General features: G+C 43.9%; 1 protein-coding gene across 3 annotated transcripts in view; it reads right to left on the bottom strand.

The window, feature by feature from the left end:
• The window catches only part of prkcaa (protein kinase C, alpha, a), a 133,248-nt gene that overhangs the window by 88,089 nt on the left and 17,971 nt on the right, over positions 1 to 27,188 (bottom strand). For all 3 annotated transcript variants that reach the window (XR_013132953.1, XM_077015893.1, XM_077015894.1), the window contains exon 3: positions 5,671 to 5,753. Coding sequence is in view for 2 of the 3 variants with exons in the window: in XM_077015893.1 (XP_076872008.1) it covers positions 5,671 to 5,753 (83 nt within the window). In the remaining variant the exon portion in view is untranslated. The remainder of the gene's footprint in view (positions 1 to 5,670; positions 5,754 to 27,188) is intronic.

Here is a 27,188-nt window from a genome sequence, read left to right as displayed (position 1 = left end):
AAATTTCCCCACTGAGGGATTAATAAAGGATTATCTTATCTTAATTAATAAAAAATTATATGAGATTAATTATCTATACAAAATGTAGAATATTTTGAATACTATTTCACTTACAATTGGGTTCTTGATTTAATCCAGCTCTGGAGAAGTTACATATAAATGTCTCAATATGGTGAAATGATGCATTGATTGTACAACATTGTGAAGGTTCTTGCAGACACATGATGGATATCTGAACTGTTCTCTCTCTCCTCCAGGAAAAGTAACGTACCAGCTGTGTAAACCCACTAATCTGGCACACTACACAGATGCTGTGATGTGATGCTGAAGCTGACTTTAAAAGGCTCGGGAAACCTGCAGCTCATAATTACAAAAAACAAACAAAAACAAAACATAAAATGACAAATAAACAAACAAAAAACATCCACCTATATATACCATATCTATCCTATATATACATATTCCTATATATGACCATGTATGACTATGAATAACTATATATGACTGTGCGACTGTATAACTATGTATATACAGTGTATACACACACACACACACACACACACAAATATATTGCCAAACGTATTCGCTCACCTTCCTTCACTCACATATGAGCTTAAGTGACATCCCATTCCTAATCCATAGGGTTCATTCAGAGTTCATCACTGTAACTAAGAGGCCTAGCCCAGCTCCTGAAAAACAACCTCACACCATAATCTCCCTCCACCAAACTTTACACTTGGCACAATGCCGTCAGACAAGTACCGTTCTCCTGGCAACCGCCAAACCCAGACTCGTCTATCAGATTGCCAGATGGAGAAGCGTGATTCGTCACTTCTGAGAACACACCTCCACTGCTCTAGAGTCCAGTGGTGGCATGCTTTACACCACTGCATCCGACGCTTTGCATTGCACTTGGTGATGTATGGCTTGGATTAGGGGTGCACAATATGGACTAGAATTGCGATGTGCACTAACATTGTTGGATATCCTGATATCGATGTGAACCACGATAAATTAAGATTAAAATACAGAAATGTAGTGTCTCTCTGAACAGCGGCACGTTATTTGTTTTGTTTTTTACTGTGTAATGAATCCAGAATAATTCCAAATATTTTGCAGGTTTATTCAACAATAGATTCAATCTAGGTTTATACTTTCACGAGTGACTCCGCACACCTCGCGTGAACCTCCACGAACGGCGGAAGTATTCAATCTTGCCGCGTCACATTCTTTGCAGTTGTCACGTTGTGGGGGGGCCCCCTGCCGGTCGCCCCCGTTTACAGCGGCAGATGTCCTGTTTTTGGTCACGTGATGTTCGTCCCTCAGGTGGGCGGGACCCGTGATCCGTCTCACCTGAGGGTCGTTTGTTCGTCTATACAGGACTGTCTCAGAAAATTAGAATATTGTGATAAAGTGCTTTATTTTCCGTAATGCAATAAAAAAAATGAAATGTCATACATTGTGGATACATTACAAATCAACTGAAATATTGCAAGCCTTTAATTGTTTTAATATAGCTGATTATGGCGTACAGCTTAAGAAAACTCAAAAATCCTATCTCAAAATATTAGAATATCTTGAAAAAGTATCCTAGTAGGCTATTCAACTAATCACTTGAATCGTCTAATTAACTCGAAACACCTGCAAGTGTTTCCTGAGCCTTGAAAAACACTCAGCTTGGTTCAGTAAACTAAATCTCAAGTATGGGGAAGACTGCTGATCTGACTGCTGTCCAGAGGACCATCATTGACACCCTCCATCAGGAGGGTAAGAAACAAAAAGAAATTTCTCAAAGAGCAGGCTGTTCACAGAGTGCAGTTTCAAAGCACATTCACAAAAAGTCTGTTGGAAGGGGGAAATGTGGCAGGAAACGCTGCACAACCAAGAGGGATGACCGCAGCCTTGACAACATTGTGAAGAAGAGCCGCTTCCAGAATTTGGGGGAGCTTCAAAGACAGTGGACTGAAGCTGGAGTCCAGGTATCAAAAGCCACTGTTCACAGACGTGTCCGGGAAATGGGCTACAATAGCCGTATTCCCATGGTCAAGCCACTTCTGAACTCAAGACAACGGAAGAAGCGTCTGACTTGGGCTATGGAAAAGAAGCACTGGACAGTTGCAGAGTGGTCCAAAGTCCTCTTTTCAGACGAAAGCAAGTTTTGTATGTCATTTGGTAGTCAAGGCGCCAGAGTCTGGAGAAAGGCTGGAGAGGAGCAAAATCCAAGTTGCTTGAAATCCAGTGCGAAGTTCCCACAGTCAGCGATGGTTTGGGGAGCCATGTCAGCTGCTGGTGTTGGTCCACTGTGTTTTATCAAGTCCAGAGTAAATGCAGTTGTGTACCAAGAGATTTTAGAGCACTACATGCTTCTATCTGCTGAAAAGCTCTATGGAGATGATGCTTTCATTTTCCAGCATGATCTGGCACCTGCCCACAGTGCCAAAACCACCAGTAACTGGTGTACTGACCATGGCATTGCTGTTCTTGATTGGCCTGCCAATTCCCCTGACCTGAACCCCATAGAGAATTTGTGGGGTATTGTGAAGAAGAAGATGAAAGACACCAGACCCAATAATGCAAATGAGCTAAAGGCCGCTATTGAAGCATCCTGGTCATCCATAACACCTCAGCAATGCCACAGGCTGATTGCCTCCATGCCACGCTGCATTGATGCAGTAATCTGTGCAAAAGGATTCCCAACTAAGTACTGAGTGCATTAATGGACATTTTTAAATGTTTGATTTTGTTTTGCCGTTATATTTTTTATTTTTTTACTTGGTCTGAGGAAATATTCTAATATTTTGAGATAGGATTTTTTTGTTTTCTTAAGCTGTACGCCATAATCAGCTATATTAAAACAATTAAAGGCTTGCAATATTTCAGTTGATTTGTAATGTATCCACAATGTATGACATTTCATTTTTTTTTATTGCATTACGGAAAATAAAGCACTTTATCACAATATTCTAATTTTCTGAGACAGTCCTGTATATGTCTTGTCTTTGTACCAGTTGACTGCTGGTTATTATTTCCTTCATTTGGAACAATGCACGGGTTTTTGGTTTGCACACTTTCTATTAAACCATCCTCTTTCCCTGAGACTTGGCGTGATCGCTTCCTTTTTTAGTTGCTCACCCTGCCCGTCACAGCAGTGTTGTCCGAAACGATATGTAGGCCTAGTAGTATAAAAAAACACCCCTCAAATACAGGGGAATGAACATTTACCTGACCAATTTTAATGTTGCTTTGTGTTTCAGGTTTGAAAAGTGTTGGAATTTAGGCTAAAGTACTTGAAAATGCTTGAAATTGTAACTACTTCATTTCACAACAAATATCTGTCTGATTAAACAGTTCTCTTGTATTATGTTAACAAATACGAGCCTCTTGTAATTCCAGGACGAAACATGAGAGAACGTGAAGACGTTAAGATTGGGCATTTTGAAAATAAACAACAATTAAATAATATGATAAAAATCGAATCATTTCTAATAATTTAGAGTATATGTATAAATATTTAACTCAATTAAGTTTAACATGCTGGGAATGATTGAAATGGACCTTGAAAGTGATGTACAAGTGCTTGAATTCCACCTTGTTTAGGTGTATGAACCCTGCAAACATGACTGTTCTCACTGCGCTGAGACGCGGCGTGCGCAAACTTACAAAATTCTAGAGGTGCACGGCCTCGTGAATCGACAGCGCGCGAGGCCATTGCGTACGGGCGAAGCCACCGCGATTACGTTATTTTCACCTCGCGGACCCTCGCGCCACGTCAAGTGTAAACCAGGCTTAAACCAAATCGCGTGTCTGATGAGTGTTCACCTCACTCTGCCTCTTGCCTACTTACGTCACGTGATCATAGTCTGCAGCGCGAATAGCTCCCTCTATTGCTGGACGAGGAAAATGCAATTTTCAGCGGGCCCAGTACCCTATACTCCCAGGGCAGCGGGCCCAGTACCCTATACTCCCGGAGCAGCCCCCAGAGGAATTCCTGAGGGACACCATCGAATTCCTTCTCCAGATCCCCAAAACACATGTGGACTGGTTGAACGAACTCCCATGCACCCTCTAGAACCCTCACAAGGGTGAAAAGGTCCAGTGTATGGTCCAGACTATGTATGACTGTCTATGACCATATATGACCATACTCATATGTACGTACATATATATATATATATATACATACACATACATATATATATATATATATATATATATATATATATATATATATATATATATATATATATATATATACACACACATATATATATATATACACATATATATATATATATATATATATATATATATATATATATATATATATATATATATATATATACGCATACATACATACATACATACATACTCAAAACAGCAGCACAACAAATTATCACGTGTTGAATAAATATGCTAGAAAACCTGCTCATATATATATATATATATATATATATATATATATATATATATATATATATATATATATATATATATATATATATATATATCACTAAACTACCCATAAACCCATGTGTTAAAATAATGAACACAACCGCCTGGTGTCATGGGTCACAGAGGGAAACTGGTATTTCCCGTGAGGAGTGTGTGAGGCAGACCAGGTTCTTCTCGGCTGAGTCCGCTGAGACAGACTGTTCGTCTGCGCTATATTTAACACAAACCGGAACGCTCAGAGTCAGGTTGCCCCTGGCGGGGGCGGGGAGACGCTGAGTAGAGACGAAGGGAAGATCGCTCGCACGCACGCTCGCACACGCACACCAGTGGCTGAAGATGCTACAATCAGCATTACATTACACAGATAGTATCATGTTGTCTTTGGGCCTTTAAATGGTCCCTATGGTATTTTCTTTAGTGGTCCCTATAGTGGGAGCAAGCCAAACACACACACACACACACACACACACACACACACACACACACACACACACACACACACACACACACACACACACACACACACACACACACACACACTCTGCAGCACAACCTAGCACTGAGGGCAACACCAACCCAAAATACACAGGGTCTCCCATTACAGTGGCTGTGGTGGAGGTGGAGGTGGTGTTCAGATGCTCCACCTGTGGGTCTCCAACTCCAGAACGCTCCCTCATTAGCCCCTGCGCCACACCGCACGCCTCGTGCTGCACCGGCCAGGAGCGTTAAACGAGCACTTCTGACCGGCCAGGAGCGTTAAACGAGCACTTCTGAAAGGTTAACAGGGCGGGCGTGAGGACGGACGAGTGCGAGAGCACAAGAGCAGGCAGTATGTGCACACACACACACACGCACGCACGCACGCGCACATACGCGCACATGCACATACGCGCACACGCACACACACACACAGTCAGGTGTTAAACAGACAGGTGAATGTGGGTTATTGTTGCCAGTATTCAGCTCCACTATGAAGCGAAAGAGCAAGAGGTTTGATCCCCAGCTGATAACACACTGCACCTCTTCACCCCCAGTGGCCCCACAGGAAATGCCATCTGCTCGCCGCAGAGGGCCAGAGCTACAGCCGAACCACATATCTCCTCCATATGGAGCTTCCCCTGAGTGTTGCATCAGCCAGCCACTAATGAGAAAAGGAACCATTCTGTGTGTGTGTGTGTGGTTGTGTGTGTGTATGTGTGTGTGGTTGTGCGTACTTACATCTGTATCAGGTCCTTTGTCCGCTCCTGGGCACGAGAATGTGACGAACTCATGGCAGCGCTTATGGACCACAAAGCAGCACACTGAGGGACAGACAGAAAAGACAGATGGACAGACGAACAGACAGACAGACAGAGAGTCACCATTAGAGACCCAGGCCAGTTGACCCAGTTCAACACTGTCAGTACATCTCCCACAAAAAAAACCCTGACAGAAATTAACAAGCCAATTTACATCATGCAACAGAAAAAAATCACAAAAACCAGAACGGCCTCCTGCTGCTGAAGGAGGCAGCTGTGTTCTGGTTCTGACGCCTCACACGCGCCGTCCTGAATGAACCGAATTTTTGATTTCATGCAGTGTTCACAGGCAGACGTGTCTGGGTTTTGACACTCGGCACAACGGCGTTCAGGTTCAGTGGGCAGCACATGAAACAGCAGGCATGACATAACCAGCAGTCCGAGTGGCACAGGGTAATTACACCTTAATTTGCCCCTCAGTGTTAATCGCTCTCATGCTGCTTATAATCCTCAGTATTAATCTGCTCCAGGCACCACAAAGATGCCGGTGATATATTTATGACCCGTGGGCAATAAAAGCTTAAGTGCTGAGAGGCTGGGAAAGTCCAGTACTTCTAACACGAGAGTCCTAAACCCAGAGATTACAGCCGCCCAGTTTAAATGTATAAGTGTGTGTGTGTATCATTTCTGTGTGGGCTGTAGTGCAGAAACTGGAGAGGCTTTGAGAAGGAAACAAACACAAAGTACTCAGAAACTGTGTGTTTGAGACAGAGAGAGAGAGAAGGAGAAACCACGGTCCAGTTATCACACACAACCCCAGATCGATAGATCTTCCTGTTGATGCAGATATGCTGACTCGCCCCTCACGTTCTGTACGCCACGTCTCTGTGGTGTAAATAACAGCGCCCACTGTACAGGGCCTAACTGACTCACCCTCAGAAGCCTTAAAAACAACTCAGAAGCTAAACAGCAGTATGAGGATAATTTAACGCTCGTTATGGCCAAGTCCCGGGAGTTGCCGTGTGTCGTCCACTTGAGACATGATTGGTCATCTTTGTTGTCTGTGTAATCACGGAGGGGGATTCTCTACCCATGACAGGGGGACACCTGAAAAAAACCACTTTGGATTTCAAAGGGTCTCTGGGGGAAACTTTCCTGGAGCACCACTGCCAGAAAAAAAAACATTGGCACGGGGTACCATGGTGCAGAACAGACTCTAGTAATCGCTGATGACAGTTTTAAGGCTGACCCAAGTGGCCCAACACTGCATAATCAATACACACACACACACACACACACACACACACACACACACACACACACACACACACACACACACACACACACACACACACACACACACACACACACACACACACACACACACACACACACACACACACACACACACACACACACACACACACACGACACACTCTCTATGAAAAGTGAAGTTGTAAAACAAAAAGTGAATGCATTAGAGCAGTGGGTCCAGTGTCGGTCAGCAGGACTTGGGCAGACAGACCAGACCACAGAAGCATTCTTTTCCAAGACAGCTGCCAGACACTTCCGCACATCTCCGTGTGCGTTATCTCAGACGTGATGCTGTTAGCAACATCCGCTGTTCTGACGCCAGCATTTCCTCCCCTACCAGCTTTTTTGCTCTGTATTATGTTCCTGTATCTTCTTATCTAGTGTCAGTTATCCCTGCCTCCATTGTACCCAGTAGTTCCTCATCTTAGTGATTAACTCCCGTGTTTATATTCTGTGGTGGGTTACTGTAAGATGTCCTATATTGGTTCACGACACTCTGGTTTTATGTTTAGTTCGGTTTAAGATGTTCGTTGGTCCAACGTTGTTTTTGTTTAACAAACCCTCTTGCATTTGCATCCTGCCTCGTAGTTCCTACGTCTCTCCCGTCAGTCCAGCCGTTACATTTGGACGTTTGGTCACGTTTCAGGGGCGCACGTGGCTTAGCGCTGCATTAAAAACATCCAAGTTATGCAGACTAGCATGGTCTGGCTGTGCAGGGCTCCTCTGTGCAGGGCTTGGCCATATTGCAATCATTTAAAATTTACATTTTTCTGAACGAATGTCAATTACGATTTTTTTGTGCAGAATGCAGCTGAAAAAGAACTCCAATGTGAACATCCGTCTTTCGAATCCGTAGAAAGTCGCCTTCACTGAAGTGATATTTCCACCTTTTTCTGTGACCATCTTTTTACTCTGAAGCTGTCTGTATATTGCTGTGATGTTATGGTGTATGTGAGTGTAGTGTATATAGGTGCCAATGCGGAGATCTATGGACAAGGTGGTAAGTAAAGAAGTTTCTCATCCGTATTGCTCAAAAATATTTTATATGCATATGTAAATATGATATCGACTATTGCATTATATATATATATATATATATATATATATATATATATATATATATATATATATATATATATATATATATATATATATTATGCACTATAACCAAATGAACTGTGAAAATTGTGCAGCACCGCCCCCCTGCCAGAGATCAGCAAGCCCAGGTAAGTGTGATGTCACAGGTCACCTACACGACCTCGTCATGTCCCTCTTGAGGACTGGACTCGTTTCCAAGGCGTCAGTGCAGTGGGATGGTGTTTTTAAAATCAATACCTTATTAAATCCACATCTAACTCCCTCTCTCTCGCTCTCCGTCTTTCTCTTTCCGTCTGTCTGTCTTTTTCCCCTTCTCCATCTCTCTCTCTTTGTGGAAAAAACACAATGAGTTTTCTTGGGGCCCCATTCTCTGTGGGCTACAGTAAGATATGGGAACAAAGAAAGCTTGCGTGGGTGAACCCTGCTTTCCTAGCAAAGACTCCTGACAAACTGCAGTCTGAAAATGAGGGACTTGGACTGTCATTTCCGTTACACCTAATAAACAAGTAACAAGTACCAAACAGGTCACATGGCACGCTTCTGTGTCAGTACTCTCAGTACTGTCAGTAGTCAGTACTCTCAGTACTGTCAGTAGTCAGTACTCTCAGTACTGTCAGTAGTCAGTACTTTGCGTGTTGGTTGGTTCTCGAACAGTGCCACAGGAACACAGATGTGAGACTTTGATAAAAAATAACAAACATCAAACCTTAGACAGGTTGACCCATCCTGTATTGTCTTTTTTCGTGTGACCAAGTGGCCACTGTTGGCTAATGAAAGGGTTTGGCTCAACAGCAGCGCAATAAAATGCATTTTACAGGATGAATGGCACAACCGACAGGAAGATCAGGAGGAGGAGAGAGTGGACCAGAGAACAGAAAACAGAAGTCCACAGATGCAGCCGCACCCATCGCTGAAAAAGCTCACAAGGATGAACTGGTTAGAACTTGAAGCAGACACTGCTTCAACTACAAGCTCCGCCCCTTTTGTTTTGCGAATACGGAAGCTTCCGCTCATGACGTCAGGTCGTGACGATGTGAGCTTTTAAATTAATACTTAGAGAGATAGATAGACAGATAAAGATGGATGGATGGATGGATGTTCAGAACACCTCCACCCTGCACTTCCAGGGTGGAGACAGAACACGTGATGATGTGTGCATGAAGCAACCGTGCACACAGCACGTAGCTACGCGATGATAAGGAGGAAAACTCTCACATCTCACAAAGACCTCCACCTGTCATCAGCTTCTTCCTGTGGTATCTGTCTTTCTTTAAGCCTTTCTTCACCTGGAGCTGGTCTACACAGAAGGTCAACTCTCCTCGCCACTCTGCTGTGATCCAGGCAAGACTGACAGCAGCGTGATGGAGAGATAACTAATGTCAGATAGACAATGAGACGTGTAACTAATGTCAGATAGACAATGAGACGTGTAACTAATGTCAGATAGACAATGAGACGTGTAACTAAAATCAGATAGACAATGAGACATGTAACTAATGTCAGATAGACAATGAGACGTGTAACTAAAATCAGATAGACAATGAGATGTGTAACTAATGTCAGATAGACAATGAGACGTGTAACTAATGTCAGATAGACAATGAGACGTGTAACTAATGTCAGATAGACAATGAGACGTGTAACTAATGTCAGATAGACAATGAGACGTGTAACTAATGTCAGATAGACAATGAGACGTGTAACTAAAGTCAGATAGACAATGAGACGTGTAACTAAAGTCAGATAGACAATGAGACGTGTAACTAAAGTCAGATAGACAATGAGACGTGTAACTAAAGTCAGATAGACAATGAGACCTGTAACTAAAGTCAGATAGACAGAGAGTGAATCGTGTAGTTCTGTTTCAGTTCTCTGCCCAGGTAAGTCCCTCAAGGTGTGTGTGGAGAAACTGCATTGGCCAATAACCAAAGACTTAGTCACACAGCGCACCTCACGCATAAACACACAGATGTACACACACACTCCCACTAAACAAACTCAGGCTAACTTCAAACGCTATCCACTACTGCCATACACGGATGTACCAGAAACATTTCTAGAGAACACACACACACACACACACACACACAAATAAAATAAAAAATACAAACAACTTGTCAGAAAATGGAGTTCTTTCTAAGCATTTCCAGGGAAGTTTGCACCCACCAAAATATTTCAGAGTGGAATCTGAGAGCAGTCTCTAGAAAGGTCTAGAAGGCGTTTCTAGATTGTAATGATTCAGAGCAGCAGGGGATGCACTGTGGGTCTCTTCCCTCACTATCTGAAACCTGGGGGCACTTAGGGGGGGGAAGACTGTTACCAAGGGAACGCAGGGTAGGTACTAATGAAATAATAATAATGAATTAAAGCACATGTTGCACTGTAACAGCCTGACCTCTGTGTACGTGTGTCAACATCCGCCCGTCTTCCTCTTCTCTCAAAAACGTCTTCCGTGTCCCCCGCGCTTGTTACATCGTGATTTCAGAAACCTGTTGCTTTATCGCAGCAAGCGTGAAACCTGGATGAGCCCATGGGTGTCAGAAATGACGGGCCTGCCAAACGCTGGTGGGGGAGTTGATCAGACACAGGGCTGACAGACGGACGCAGACTCCCTCTCTCCCTCCCTCCCTCCCGTGGTGCAGGGCCCCCTGGGTCACCCTGTGTGTTTCTGCCTCCTCTGACACAGTTCAAGCTGCCACCAGTGGCAATCAATGGCAATCTACTGCCATTCTTATGGTTGATTGGTGCAGAGGCCCTTGTTTGTTTGTTTGTTTGTTTTGTGAGAAACAGGAATCCCCCCATGCACTACATCAGTGGCACTGAAGCTCCCCCTCAGCGGGTCTGGGTTACCTAGAGCAGAATTTCACACATGGCAGTGGCACGCTCTGATAATCCTGTTTCATTTACACCTTAAACAGAAAACCAGTGAGACGAATGACCGGAGACAGGGAGGGGACAGACAGGGAGAGAGAGAGAGAGAGAGAGAGAAGGAGAGAGCGAGGGAGAGAGAGAGAAAGAGGGAGAGAGAGAGGGCAGGGAGGGAGATCCCAGGGAAACTCAGTGGTTTTTACACTGTTATAATAAGCTCTGTGCCAGGGGGCCGTGTAGTCTTCACACTACTACACACACCAGAACACAAACAGGGACATCAGAGTGTGAAGGCGTAATGGAGGGACGTGGAAGGCAGGGGAGCCTGACACACAGCTAAGGTTAGAGGTCAGAGGTTAGAGGCACACAGCTGCTCTCAAAGCTTCAGCTGTCTCACCACATGTCTCCATCTGGGTCACGGTGCTGGTGAGACAGCTCTACGTGTATGTGGTCAATCTGTGATCAGTGGACAACACCCTGCTAACCCAACAAACACACACCAAATCTCTCACTCACTCTCTCTCTCTCAACCAACACACACACACACACACACACACACATACACACTCTCTCTCTTCTCTGAACTTTGACCCTCAGCTGTGAGCTAGACATAATGTCGGAAAAAATTCCTTCAGCGAATCACGTCATGACTATTGGCCAGTCAGCATTTCAGGTAAATCTCAATATTCCAGTAAAGAACCTCCTTCATGTCAGCCAAAAGATCACTTTTTCTGTCTCAAACATTTTCTAAGATGAGCAAAGCACATTAGAAAAATGTTATTGCTAAAAGTTATTACTTCTAACTGCACAGTTGTAAATGTCATAAAAGGTTGGCTTCACTCAACGTTACACTTTAAAAACATAAAACAATTTAAAAAGCAAATAATGCAAAACCTTTTGAGGCATGTAAGCTATTAACAATAGCTCACAAACGATGTGATAACTGATGTCATATCTAGCAGATCCAAATCTATAGTCAGATCTCTATGTCTTTTTTTTTTTTTACAAGGTCTTGCACATCTTGAAACATTGGTATCCATTTCGTTCTGAGATTGTAGCCGACGGTGCGGTATGTTCTGTGTAGTCGACGGTGCGGTATGTTTTGGTGTTTCTAACATGCTAGGCACTTATTCATTGACTCTTTTAAGGATTACAGCACAGCCAAATACTGTATACTTGTTTTACATACCATGGTAAATCTACACACCATAATATGAAAACAAATATCAAGTTTAATATCGAGTTTAGCAACCAGAACAAAATCAAACATCTGAAGTTTAAATGACCGATTGCTTTAATACAGAGGTGGAAAAGGTTGAGTTTCAGCTTTATGGATGATTAAAGTGCACCCAGGACCAGAATCCCAGTTAAAGCTCTTTTATCTCCAGTGCATCATGGGGGCTGTGCAAAGCTGCAAAGCACTGTGGGTAGCAGAGTGGGACAGAACCCTGTAGCAGCATTACACAGTAGAGCCGCGCCCTCGGGGAGTGTGGGGTTTTGTTTTTATGTAATGAAAGAGAGAGATAGATAGAGAGACAGACAGACAGACAAAGAACAAAGGGGAGAGACAGAAAGACAAAGAACAAAAAGAGAGGACAAAGAAAAAGGGGGCTGGTTATTGTCACATAACAGCTCGTCCCCTAACGTGTATTTGTCTCCACGGAGATAAGCATGCACGGTGATGCTATCATTCCTCCCCAGATTTGCTGAATGTCTTTCAGGGCCACTGTGATCACACACACACATACACACACACACTTCCTCTGGCTGGAACACTCACATAGACACACACACATTTTTCTTCACTCTCTGAATATTTCTGCAACCAATAGCCAATTCTTATCTTAATATGGGCAGAAAGATGTGGACTGAAGTTTGTGTCATTTTAATAGTAAAGTAGAGAATAATTAAAATTTAAATTTGTACGACAATGCAAAAGTTAATAAAATACCACTTATCTAATTATTAGGAAATGTAATGCAATTAATTTAATTCCAAACTATGTAATTAATATTCTGATTAAATTACTCCAGTTTTTTACTCCAATTTCCAAACGGCTTTTCTCCGTTTGTTCTTCTAGTTTTTTTGCCATCTGTTTTTCATAATGCCTGTTTCTATGACAATTTCTTACCTATCGTTCAAGTTGCACCATGCTGACTCCAAAACTATGGAGGACTTTTATGACAATTATGTAAATTTACAAGAGGCTAAAGTTAATTTGGCAGTTGTAATAGATCAAAGTAATCTGACATCTGGTGGTACTGTGGGCTGAAGCTATGAGTTTCTGCGATAATTACCAGAGGCAGTATGTGAGGAATATTTCTGGGGACGCTGACGCATGAACAAATGCTAATTGACACTATTTTTGTTACGTAACCAAATGACAACCGACCCATCCAACAACTTCAAAAGCACAACCCCATAACACAGAGCACCATAGTGTTAACACAATTAAGGCCTTTTCCAGCAAACACTCCCAAGTTCATGGCCTTGTTAGCAGGCCTCAATCACCAAATAACAGATGGAGGGGATTCCTGTTTCTAATGACATCAACACAAAATGAAAGTACTCAAGAGATAACTGGATCACCAAATAACAGATCTAATGACACCAACTCAGCTTGCTGTGTGTTGTACCTTATTTTTTTACACATTTCCAGTGTTTTGTACCTTATTTTTTACACACTTCCAGTGTATTGTACCTTCCCGTTTACACACTTCCTGTGTATTGTACCTTCCCGTTTACACACTTCCTGTGTATTGTACCTTCCCGTTTACACACTTCCTGTGTATTGTACCTTCCCGTTTACACACTTCCTGTGTATTGTACCTTCCCATTTACACACTTCCTGTGTATTGTACCTCTCCATTTACACACTTCCTGTGTATTGTACCTCTCCATTTACACACTTCCTGTGTATTGTACCTCTCCATTTACACACTTCCTGTGTATTGTACCTTTCCATTTACACACTTCCTGTGTATTGTACCTTTCCATTTACACACTTCCTGTGTATTGTACCTTTCCATTTACACACTTCCTGTGTATTGTACCTCTCCATTTACACACTTCCTGTGTATTGTACCTCTCCATTTACACACTTCCTGTGTATTGTACCTCTCCATTTACACACTTCCTTTGTATTGTACCTCTCCATTTACACACTTCTTGTGTATTGTACCTTCCCATTTACACAGTTCCTGTGTATTGTACCGACTCTTTTCTGTCAGATTCACTGTTTGTAAATTTTTGGTAGCCTACAGGTAAAAAGTCTTATGCGTCTTGTAATTTTGTTTCCTGAAATGTACATTTTCTTTGCCCTTCTTGGCTACTGTACTAAAAGGCTCAGTCATACAAAAGAAATGGAGAGATTTTAATGCGCATCATTAGACAAAACCATCATGCACCATGGTAGGAATAGATGGAGCTATTGGTCTATCTGTGGGGGGTACAAAATCACATTTTGGCTTTGCGCTTTCATTAGCTCTGGCTGCATATATGCATTATGAATGCAAGACACAATACCCACTACATAGCTAAGCTTATTATTTAAGAACTTGGTTCATAATTGAAATATTCCTGATATGCTTGGCTGTGCTACTTTTCTATGTAGCTCTTCATGAGCTCTTCTATGTAGCCTTTCTTTAGCTCTTCATGAGCTCTTCTATAGAGGGTTTTCCATCCACCGAGTTTTTGCGCATTTTGAAAATGCGCATGAAAAAAGCTGGATGGAAAAAGACCAAAATTCAAAAAAAGCCACAAATATCGCAAAAAGATTTTTACGCTAGGAGGAGGTGGCATCGCCAAAATTCGGAAAAACTGGATGGAAAAGGGTTTTACGCATAAACGATGACGTATCATGCCTCAAGTCATGTGGTTCTGTACATGATCGCGATGTAAAGATGGCAAATGCATACAAAAACAGTTCTGGAGAGAGCAAAAATTGAATTTAGCTTCTCCATGTATAGAAAAGAAAAAGAAAAAAATGTTTCAAAACCTCAACGTGCAAAAATGCGTAACTGCCAGATGAACGTAAAACCACTATTGTTTGGCGTCCTCTCACGTGATCTAAAGTTTATTCGCATAACTGTAATGAATGGAAACAAGGCTTAATTCGTGTTTTTTTCTGCCGAAACTTGGAAATTGCGCATTATTTTTTTGAAAGGTTTGGATGGAAACCCGGCTTATGTAGCCTTTCTTTAGCTCTTCTTTAGCTCTTCTATGTAGCTCTTTAGCTCTTCTTTAGCACTTCTATGTAGCTCTTCATGAGCTCTTCTATGTAGCTCTTCTATGTAGCTATTCTTTAGCTCTTCTTTAGCTCTTCTATGTAGCTCTTTAGCTCTTCTATAGCCGGGTTTCCATCTGGCAGTTACGCATTTTTGCACGTTGAGGTTTTGAAACATTTTTTTCTTTTTCTTTTCTATACATGGAGAAGTTAAATTCAATTTTTGCTCTCTCCAGAATGCATTTGCCATCTTTACATCGCGACCATGTACAGAACCACATGACTTGAGGCATGATACGTCATCGTTTATGCGAAAAACCCTTTTCCATCCAGTTTTTTTTATTTTGGCGATGCGATAGTCTAACTTTTCCACCTCCTCCTAGCGTAAAAATCTTTTTGCGATATTTGGGGCTTTTTTCGAACTTTGGTCTTTTTCCATCCAGCTTTTTTTCGTGCGCATTTTCAAAATGCGCAAAAACTCGGTGGATGGAAAACCCTCTAATGTAGCTCTTCTATGTAGCTCTTCTATGTAGCTCTTCTATGTAGCTCTTCTATGTAGCTCTTTAGCTCTTCTATGTAGCTCTTTAGCTCTTCTATGTAGCTCTTCTTTAGCTCTTCTTTAGCTCTTCTATGTCTCCATCATGTACATGAAGACTGTTTCAGCAGTGTGGAGCTGAATCTCATACTACATGGTGGCATGTAAAACATTTTAAGGCTTAGTGAGATGTATATGCTGAGTGACATTTTGGCACAGAGCGCGTGTTGTCGGAGTGCAGCTTGAAAAGGCATTTATTGAACCCAAGCAAGTGAACAAATTAAAACAAACAAGATGAAAGCCAACGGTCTGGAAACAGAACAATCTCTCATTTGGAAGCGCGTTCCGGTGGGCTAGAAAGGACTTTTAAGAGGAATGGGTGTGCATTAATGTGATGTAATAACTGAGGGTGGAGTCATGAGTATGATTGTGGTCTGTGTGGTGAAGTGGGCGTGTCCTGTGTGAGACCTCTATATTGTCATTTATTCTACTAAAGATATACAATTATAATAATACTTTTTTTTTTAACTCAATGGTCTGGCACTTCTAAACGCACACACACACACACACACACACACACACACACACACACACACACACACACACACACACACACACACACACACACACACACACACCATGAATCAAACCCCACCTCTCCTGTCACACCCACACACACACCATGTAGCCTGACATATATCACCCAGTAAAGTACAAACATAAGCCAGGCATGGTGGCTTAATGAACGTGTCAGTTCGATTTCACTGGACACGTTACCATCTTAATCGGCCTGTTTGAAGAGTGTGTGTTGCCTGTGAGGTGGAAGTGTGTTACACCTCCACAGTCACCAGCACACAGGGCAAAGCCATATTGATCTGCTAATCAATGCCACGCATTCTGCGACTGATCAGTGCTTCCTTGGTATGTTTGGAGAGTAAAAAAGAGCACATGGATCACCAGCATGATGCACACATGACCGTGTGTGTGTGTGTGTGTGTGTGTGTGTGTGTGTGTGTGTGTGAGGAGAGGTGGGGTTTGATTTGTGTCTTTGGGCTCTCTCAGTTATGCATCCTGTGCACACAGATGTGTTGTAAATTAGGAATGTTTGTAATACGTGGAGTTCATAAAGCGTGTGTCACAACTGTGTGTGTGTGTGTGTGTGTGATCATGTGGAGAGTGTTGACAGGCTTGGCTGAATGTGCTTTAACACTGTGAATTAGTGTAAGAGCATGTCAGTGCATCTGTGTGTGTGTGTGTGTGTGTGTATACATTTGTTTGCATGCATGCACATATGTGTGTGTCAAAAAGGGAGTGTAAGAATGTAAAGTGACTATATGTTTGCATGAGGGGTGTCTTTTTAAACCAAACTGCCTAACATATTCAGCATATATACACAGTATGGGTAAGAAAGCACACCTTAGCTAAACACACACACACACGCGCGCGCGCGCGCGCACGCACACACACACACACACACACGAACTGAAAATGTGTTTTTTTCCTAAAATGACAAGTGTTCCGCAGACAGTATTTAAGCTGCAGGCGGTTGGAATCTTATTAAACAACTTCCTCTAAATTTCTGCAACTTCCTAAGGCCATAAAGCACAGAGCAGAGCCATTGCTCAACTCCCTCGAACATGTACAACCCACCATGGAGTGTGAGATTCAGCCGAATTAAATGAGCTGCTGAAGAATCCTTTGATCAAAATGATTCACTTAAGTTAGCTCCTTTCACCACCTGGGGTATTAATTGTTCATTCGACGCAGAATGAGGCACTCAAGAAATAGCTAGTAACACACGCATTGTGTGGGAGCTGTATTCCTGTGTGAGGCCTGTGGATTTGGGCTGGTTCTATCAATCTACAGGTGGAGTTTAGTTGGGCTCATCTGTGAAATTCTCAACAGGTTCAGACAGACCCTCAGTGGCAAACCTGCTTCTCCACCATTCGTGAGTAATCTCCTGGCTCCTGATTGGTGGTGGAGGTCTGGGTCACCGCGAGGAAATCGGTCCACTGAACTACGTTTCAGCCTGGGTGGAGGTCTGGGGGTCATGGCTGGGCAGGGTGGGGAAGAGGAAGGTGTTGGGGTGGCCTTCACATAAACACACTTCATATAAAAGCACATGTAGTGCCTCTGTCTGCATGTACGGATCAAGGTGGCGTTTCTCTGGTCATTTGGACTGAGTGTTCGATAAGTGTAATCCGCTTTATATGGTCTGGCTTCCTAGGACAGAGAGAGAGTGTGTGTTTGTACGTGTGTGTGTGTGTGAGAGAGGAATACAATAGGTGAATTGACCTCCTGAGTAGTGTGTGTGTGTGTGTGTGTGTGTGTGTCGTATCAGAAATGAAGCCTGCTGAGTTGTTTGTGTGTGATTGTCTACATGTGTGCTTGTGAATTGTGTGTGACATGACAGATAGAGCCCTGCTGGGTTGTGTTTGTAAATGTGCGTATGTATGAGTATATGCGTGTGTATGTGTGTGCACATGCGGGTGTGCGTGTGCATGTAAGAGTGTGTCTTTGTGTGTGTGGCATGATGGATGGATCCTTGCTGGGTTGTGTTTGTAAATGTGTGTATGAGTATATATACATGTCTGTGTGTGTGTGTGTGGTAGAGGGAGCCCTGCTGGGTTGTGGTTGTAAATGTGTGTAAGAGTATGTGTGTGTGTGTGTGTGTGTGTGTGAGTGAGTATATATATGTGCGTATGTGCGTGTGTGTGTGTGTGTGTGTATGAGAGTATATGTATGTGCATGTGTGTATGAGTGTGTGTGTGTGTGTGTGTATGAGTATGTGTGTCTGCGTGTGTGTGTGTGTGTGTCTGTGTGTGTGTGTGTGTGTGTGAGTATGTGTGTGCGTATGTGTGTGCGTATGTGTGTGTTAGATGGAGCCCTGCTGAGTTGTCTCGTTCTAAAATAGCAACCCATCATCACAATTAGCCCAGACAGTGAGGAGCACAGTGCTAAGAGCCCTACAGCCATCTGTAGCCAAAACCCTCCCACCGGTTACACACTGTAAAACCTAGTGTGTTTATGTGTGTGTGTGTGTGTGTGTGTGTGTGTGTGTTAGAGTACAGTTCATCCTGCCTCTACATGCTGCAGGTCAATACGGCATCCAAAAAAATAAACCCATGTAAGAGATGCGGACAATCATAATGTCAGCCTCCCTGGAACAGCTCGGAACAGCTCGGAACAGCTCGGAACAGCCCGGAACAGCCCGGAACAGCTCGGAACAGCCCGGATCAGCCCGCATCAGCCTCCCATTTCTTCATTTCATAAATAAACTTTCTGTGCCATTTCAGAAACGCATAACTGCGTGTATGTACACACGCTCCATATGTAGGACTTAAACAAGATAAACACAGTTTTCCCTACATTACAGGACAGACATTTTGCTTCCTGCTTCAAATGAAATAAGGTCACCATTCTGCAAGGCACTCTGGGAGGAACGGTAAACCCCGCCTCCAGTCCATCCCTCCAATCAGAAGCCCCCGATCAGGTGTGAGTGGGGGGGGGGGCGAAAGTGAAACAGTGAAACCTGAGATGCTCCGAGATAAGATGAGAAGGGGGGGGCGTTGCCGGTCAATGTGCACACAATCCAATAAGGAAACACAACACACACACTCACTGGCCTTCACAAAACCGCGTTTCCAACCTCCTTCATGGCCTTTATTAACACGAACATCTAAGAACAGATGTAGGAAGAGGCTTCGTCTCCAGTGAGGTGTGGCGGTAAACACCCCGGGTAGATTTGGCCAGTGGCTACATGAGGGACACAAAGAACAGGTCAAGAAAAATCACGTGGCGGACAAAACCATGACGACGAGGGGGAATGCAACCCCACTCAGTTTCCCAGGACAACACAACAGGATATGCATCTGTTTGTGTTGTTAGCTAACCAGACATTACCTACTGAACAGGAAGCTGAACGTATACGCTGTGATGAATACACACGACCACCTCTCCCTCCCTGCTGTCTGATGCCTTACATGAGACAAAGCACAAACGCACAGCATGTAATATGAGTCCAAAACACACACAGTTTCATAACACCCTGTTGTCTCTCCCGTCTCATTATCTCTCCTGCGTTTATTGGGGTTAAGGACAGGACATCCGTGCAGGACACGGATCTCCACGCCAAATTCAGAACGTCTCACTAGCACACCACGCCAAATACCAGACCGGGCCAGACGCCTCTGAGCTAAGAGGGCTTTACGATTCAGTCGAGTCCAACTACACACGCAGCTGTTTGATCAGGCTCTCCCAGTCAGCTACGAGCATCGTGGTGACAATCACGTTTCCATCCAATGTTTTTTTTTTTTTACGAAAACTGGAAAGGGACATTATTGGAAAAATATACGTTCAAATGTTACAAATGTAGGTTACATCAACAAAATTTTTAATCTTTTCAGCAATTTTTATAAAAAACAAACAAACTAAATTGCATGAATGTAAACGTGACATGTGATGTCACCGCCAGACACTTCAGCAGGGAACTATATTTCTAATGAATTATATTCCTAATGAACCTGCGTTAGTCAAAACACACAGCGATTTTACTGCGGAATGATTTTCACGTGTGACGTAATGACGCCTTAAACTTCAAGACCGTTTACCACGACTGTGACTCCTCATTTTACTCCCAGCCCAGATTTTTTGCAAAGTACGGTTGTGATTCTCTAGGGGAAAATGATTGACATTTCTACTGTAGGAGCTCAAGTCTCCAGGGGGGTCCAGTGCTGTCCTGCTGGAGCGAAGCCGGTCTACTACAGCCACGGTACTGGAGGGAGGGGGGTGGGAGACTTTGCCCGGAGGAACAGGAGGGGAGGTGCTGATGCTGGCTGGGGTAAATGGGGGGTAGCAGAAGGCCGACAGGACCCGGGGGGGCTGCGGCAGGGGCCAGAGTGAAGAGGGCGGTGCAGGAGGGCGGGGCACGGCGGCCGGAGATCCACGCAGTGCTGACACCACGGGGCAAGGAGCGTTAAACCGGGTTTTTTCCCCGCGCACAGGCTGGAAACTTGGGGAAAAGGGGTGTGGCTGTCAGGGTGGGCTCAGGAACCAGCACGCTCCATCCTCTGAGAAAGGATGTAATTAGACATGCTATTTCTGGCAGCAAGGGAGAGAGAATGCGAGAGAGAGGAAAGAAAGAGGAGAGAGAAAGAGAGGAGAGAGCGGGAAAAAAAAGAGGAAGGAGGAGGAGGAGAGAGATTCAGTACGGTGGGGCTCGCACCAGCTGCCTCTAGTCAGGTGGAGCACCTGCACCTGCTCCACCCACACCACCTCAGGGCCCCAGGGGTCTGACACATGCTCACTGAAGGAGCCGATTTCACGACAGCCCCACTAAGAAACGACCAACACCGGAACAGGAAGGAAACAGTTTGGCGACATGCACCAAATCATTTCTGATTTATTCCGTCCTCTCACTTATTAGTAAGCAAGAATGTGATGAGTGTGTATTTCTGGCCTTGAGGCTACGGGAGGTACAGCCAACACAGCTAGTGGTTAACCTGCTCCAATCAGGCCAAATATGAATGCACACAGGCCACGTCACGTACGTGTTCAAAATGAACTTTGACCTTTTGGTACTTCCTTGAGATCTGTGTGAGAGTTCCTTTGTTTGGTTTGCTGCAGGCTGATATCTGTGTGTGTGTGTGTGTGTGTGTGTGTGTGTGTGTGTGTGTGTGTTGCAATTTAAAACCTCAGGAAATTGCACTGCATTTTTATATCAGAGTGATGCAGCATCTGATTTTTACAGTACAAGTTTCTTTGTGTTCAATGTCCTGTTTCTTTCTTTTTCGAGTTGCCGAGATGTTTTTATGTGATTTTTCTTTTCCTGTTTTATGTAGGACCATTCAGTAGCCCCAGCTGTCGGCCCCGAGCTGATACAAGGGAGAACATGTGTGACATGGCTGAACACACTCAGCTGAGAGTGAAACAGTGTCGAACACACTCAGCTGAGAGTGAAACTCTCCACCTACTGCTGACTGCTTAGGGGAAGATGGTACACCAGCCAGCATTGGCAGGGGGTGTGGAGACAGGTGCCAACTGTGTGTGTGTTGGGGTGGTGGGGTTAAGCTATGTGCCACTTGCTAAGTGTGTGTATGTGAATGACTTCATCTGATATAAATATCCGGCCATTATAAGCCATATGCTTCCCAACAGTCAGTCTGCCATACACACACACACAGAGAGAGAGAGAGAGAGAGAGAGAGAGAGAGAGAGAGAGAGAGAGAGAGAGAGAGAGAGAGAGAGAGAGAGAGAGAGAACAGGAACAGGACAGCAAAAGAAAAAGGAGCCGGTGAACATGTCGTTGCGTTCTGTGAACCAGTGCTACTCACTGGGAGAGACAGATGTCAAAACAGACTGTGATACGTTTTTCAAAATGCGTTTCCTGCTACATTTGGTCTGCCCGTTTGTTTTCAAAAGCCAGCTTGCTAATGTGGAATGCTGGCACGTCTTGGAGCTTGGTTGGCCACTCTGTGGAGACCTTTCAAGGAAACCGCTGGAGCCTTGGAGCCAAGATGGCCACCACTGTGCCGTCACGCTCTGCCCACATCAGTTGTCCCGATGGGAGAGGAATGGGTTGCTGTCAGCAGCCGTGGGCCAGTCAGACACTGTGGCGTTTGTTAACACTGAACAGCACTCATCTGATGTTTCATCACGTTTTCTAACAGTCCTGTTTGGAAGGGGCAGGTGTCTTTCGTTAAAAAAAAAAATGACATAAAAGCACCGACACTTGCAGACTCCTGTCTGGCGTCAACAGAGACGCTCAGCAAAACAATGACGTCAGACTTGACAAAACAGTTTATTTTCCAGCACGGTGAGTGATCGCTTTATTACCTGCTTACCTACACCTACTGGCTGCCATATATTCTAGAGTGAGCTGAGATCCTCCAGTGCTGGTACCAGTACTGAACTTTGGAGTCACATGACTGAACTTCCATCACTGGATTCTCTCTTGAATGGCCTGGTTTTGGCCAAAGGGCGACTGCTAGTGAAATGCTTTTAATGTACGTTTATACTACAAATGCTCATGTAAATACTGTGTGTGCACTTACGAATACGGCATGAATTGAGGTGTGTGTGTGTGTGTGTCTGTGGTGTCTTTTTTTCACAAGATACTCAGGCATCTGGATATATTTTACAAGAAAAAAAAATACATCTTGTTACAAATTAGCATACAAATTAATTACCACAAACAGGTCGCGGAACTGCATTGCAGTTAAAGCAATGAGAGAGAGTTCAAAGTTGATGTCACCAGTGTAAATGCGAAAGTCAAACACGGTTGAATTTGTGCGGTGGTCACACAACGCCGATGGTCCGTCCCTTTGTAAACACTGCTGACTTTATGTGTCTGTTTGCCCAGAACTGTTGCTGCTGACACCTGACCATCCCCGTCAAAGTCACCTACCCAGGAAATAATCAACCAGGTAACTGTGCAGATCCCAGTACAGCCCTCCTCGTACCGTACCTTAATGCCTCTTGTAGAGTAGCTGGGCTCTCTCCCTTTTGAACAGCATGGCAGGACACCCTTTCAGACACTTCCACATCGATCATGATCAAACAACAACAAACCACCCATGTGACAAATACACAGAGCTCTGGAAATGACTGCCATATATTTAACTCAACTAGACATGACAACCAGTTACTGGAAGTGGATGAATGATTCATCAAAATCAAACAATCTATTAGGAACTTTCACATTCAGAATGACGTATACACGTGACGGCTTTCTTGTGCTCTTCTCCTGAGGTTTGGACCTACAGAAAGAACTCCAGGCCAGTGTCTAGGGTTCTCTTCAGAGCTGTCTTCACTCCAGCATCTTTCTACCAGCCCTAACCGGCTCACGTCAGGACAAACATCTAAACCACTGAGAATTTCTGGTCTTGCACTGGTATTTTATCAAAAACAGCTTCGGTAATGACAGTAAACTTCCCGCCAATTACAGTGACGTGGTGGATTCCTGTGGAGAATCCATTATGTGACTGAACCACTCTTGCAGTACCTCACACCGCCTAATTCAACGATCTTTCAGACTGCAGCAGGCATTCGTGTGCCTGACCAGACGATGACCAGCCCCACTCAACATGACTGCAGTCAAAGGTAACAGGTGCCAACAGGTGGATGCAAGAACCCATCATGATGGGGTTCCTCGGCTGCACACAGGCTTTCCGGAGCTGTGTAAGTGTAGAATCAGTCAAGCTAGAAGCCTCTCATGCTAAAACACTTTTTGGATGTACTGGGCTACTGCATGCATTTATTTATTTATTTTACTAAACACCAAAAAGGTGCAAGACAAACAAATAAAAAAATCTCTCAAAACAGGGTTCTTTTTCAACCCACGATTCTTCTGTCAGGGGACGCTTACACTGTGTGAATGTTTTTTGTAACACTACTCTAAAAATATTCAGAGAACCATCTTTAATCAGATTCCATTTATTTAGATTTCCTGGAATTCTGTCATTCGTTCCATTTCTTTCACAGTCGTCATCTGTAACAAGGCAACAAACATTCTAGAACGCTTCCCGAATCGTGATTGTGATGCGAGCACTGCCGAAGAATTCTGTCACCAGCACTGCACCTTCAGAGCAAATGTGTAACTCCAAATCATTTTGTGCTAATAATAATGAATAATGAATGAGCGTTACCAGTGGCACCAGTGGTGCCAAGACACTGACAATAGGTGCTTTGTCCAATATGAAGGTTGCATGAGCCCTCTGTGCCCTCCCCTTCCAACCCCTGCAGAGAGGCAGGTCCGATATAACCAGCTGGAGCCAGACAGGCCTAACTCTGAGCACACAGAGCCATCTTCACTGCAGACACCGCCCTGGCCAAAGTCTTCAGAGGCCATTAAAGCACTACAGTATCAAGTATCACTGGGAACGAATCCCACAGAACAGCCTGTAACACTGTACGAGGTCTGTTATCAGCATTCCTATTACATAAATATATTACTGAAGTAGACTCATTCACCAACTGCAACAGAGAACAAAATAGGTGATCAATAAGTACCAACGAGGAAATGTTCAGCGAATATGGACAAGCATCACAAAGCTAGCTGTCCTGAAGCCAATTCTTTTTTTTTTTAAATAGCACTCCTGCGTTTTAAAATACCTCTCCTGGGTTTTAAATAGCTCTCCTGGGTTTTAAATAGCTCCTCTTGATTTCCCAGTGACATAAATACTTGATCCAAAGACAACGTTGAGTAAAAATAATACCTGCTTAGAATTACAAGGGAGATTCAACACGTAAGAGGGTGAAGATCTCTGTGTAAGGTTCCTCAGAGTGTGAGGTTCATCAGTGTGAGGTTCCTCAGTGTGAGGTTCCTCAGAGTGTGGGGTTCATCAGAGTGTGGGGTTCATCAGAGTGTGAGGTTCCTCAGCTCCATCAGAGGCAGCGTTGATGTTTAAGTGATGAGACTACCTCTGGGGTCCAGCTGTGTCTAAATGTCAGAAAACTCAGACGAAATGACAGAGATGGAGACGGGTGTGTGTGTGTGTGTGTGTGTGTGTGTGTGTGTGTGTGTGTGTGTTGGAGAGGTGGGTCAAGAATGACATAAGGTAAAAATGATTGGTTTAGGGAATGTCACATCTAAAATGTATTTTATTACAGATTATAGAATACATGTCCTTAAATGTCATTTGTCACATATTCTACTAAATAAAAACTCATGACAATGCTTAAGTAATCCACAGCACGTAAAATAGGTAATTAACATTTAAATCAAATTTAACAGCTTGTATTCTGTATTCTGTAGTGAAACATTTTTAAAGTAACTTTCTCATTGGAAATTATCCAGGTTACACCACCACACCTCAGACAACGTAATGATTAACTAATGAGTTGAATCAGTTACAGTTTCAGTGAAGCAGGGAATATCCTAAACTAGACATTGCTATATTCTTCTGGAACAGGAGATCTAGAACTCCAACGTTGTTCCTAATGATCAATACCAACTGCAAAGGACGTGAACATAATAAAACCATTATAGATCCCGATTAGAAGTTAAATGGTACAAAACATCACAATAAAGCTTTGCTAATAAAGCCGAAACAATGAGCACTTTGGGGCTGAAAAAAACTCAGCAATTTTTTTTTTACCAACCCTCCTCCTGTGTCAGTAGTAAAATGGTCCTGTCCCTGTCTAAAGACACCTGTCCTGTAGGCCCATTCCCACTGCATGGTGAGCGAGACATGTGAGGACACAGTGTCCTGGACTGACATCATGAGAATAGTCCTAGAGCAGCGTCCCCCTTACCCAAACCAACACAAACCAAAAAACCTCTCTCAACCCGTTACAGATGCCTTAAGTGAACACCAAGAGGAGGAAGAAATAACTCGTAGCTTTGCAGAGAAGAAGAAATCAGGTTTGGCCACACACCTTGGCCGTATTGCGTACAGTCAATACCAGGCCCAGGAATGACTGAACCAGACCAGCAGGGTCGTCTTTAATCCCAGCGCCAGCAAATCACTCACTTGTGCCACTATTTTGGGTGTTTCCGGGGCACTCAATCAGGTCCTGGACGGGCCACCAGTCTCCTTAACTGTAGGGGTCTAGGGTGCAAGTGCCCCAGGCCCGGTTCTCTCCCTTCATAGTGGATCCCACTGTGATTTACAGTCAGCGCAGTGAGGCTGATTTAAGTACTGGGTTGCCTTCCAGGTCTGGAGCTAGACTGCTTTTCACTTTGCATGGGCAGTCGGAGTCCATCCTGTGCTCAGGGGAAGATTTGCGCTCATGATATATTAAAATAGCTCCATGCCATACGCCGTGAATGATATGGCTCTTACACAGGGCTCATTCAGCGATAACCTATATTTATTAGGTACATCGTGAAGAAAACTGTGCTTCACGTCACCGGGAAGGAGGCAGTAAATTGCAGCGAAGGCTACATTTGGCGTTTGCTGACCCCAGTATAACGTAACCCGTCTCTTCTAAAAGTGTTTCCCGTAGATGCATCATGAGAAACATTCAGAAACAGACACAAAAATAGGCAGAACTTTCTCCACACTTCCATACTAAGAGTGCACTTAGTCATTGCTCTGTAGCACAGAGCGAACTTCATGAGATCACATGTTTTTGTTATGATTACCTTCTGAGTAGCACCCAGGGTATTTAAATGGAAATTTTGTAGAGCCAGGAACCACAATGACTCTGAATGCTTCCTCTGCGTTCTGCAGTAGGGTGAAATGGAAGCCATGATTATAAACACTGGCCTTATTACAATGCGTTATGCTAATTCTAACAGCTAATGGAATCTCGTGCTAACTGATGAGCCCTCATTTGTAGCACCACAATCCTTTTTGAGTACGTTTGAGTCTGACTACAAGGCGACAGAGGGCACCGCTGTGGTAAAGTGAGGACGTCACCCTCTTCAGACCACGGTGGTCACCCCCGGCCGAGCCGAACTGATGGTTCACAGGCAACTTTAACCCCCCCACCCCCTCACTCCCCCTTAAACCTA

Source organism: Brachyhypopomus gauderio, chromosome 8 (genome assembly GCF_052324685.1).
Source record: "Brachyhypopomus gauderio isolate BG-103 chromosome 8, BGAUD_0.2, whole genome shotgun sequence".
NCBI lineage: Eukaryota > Metazoa > Chordata > Actinopteri > Gymnotiformes > Hypopomidae > Brachyhypopomus > Brachyhypopomus gauderio.
Note: the sequence above shows the minus strand (reverse complement) of the source record. Positions and strands in the feature narration are given on the sequence as shown.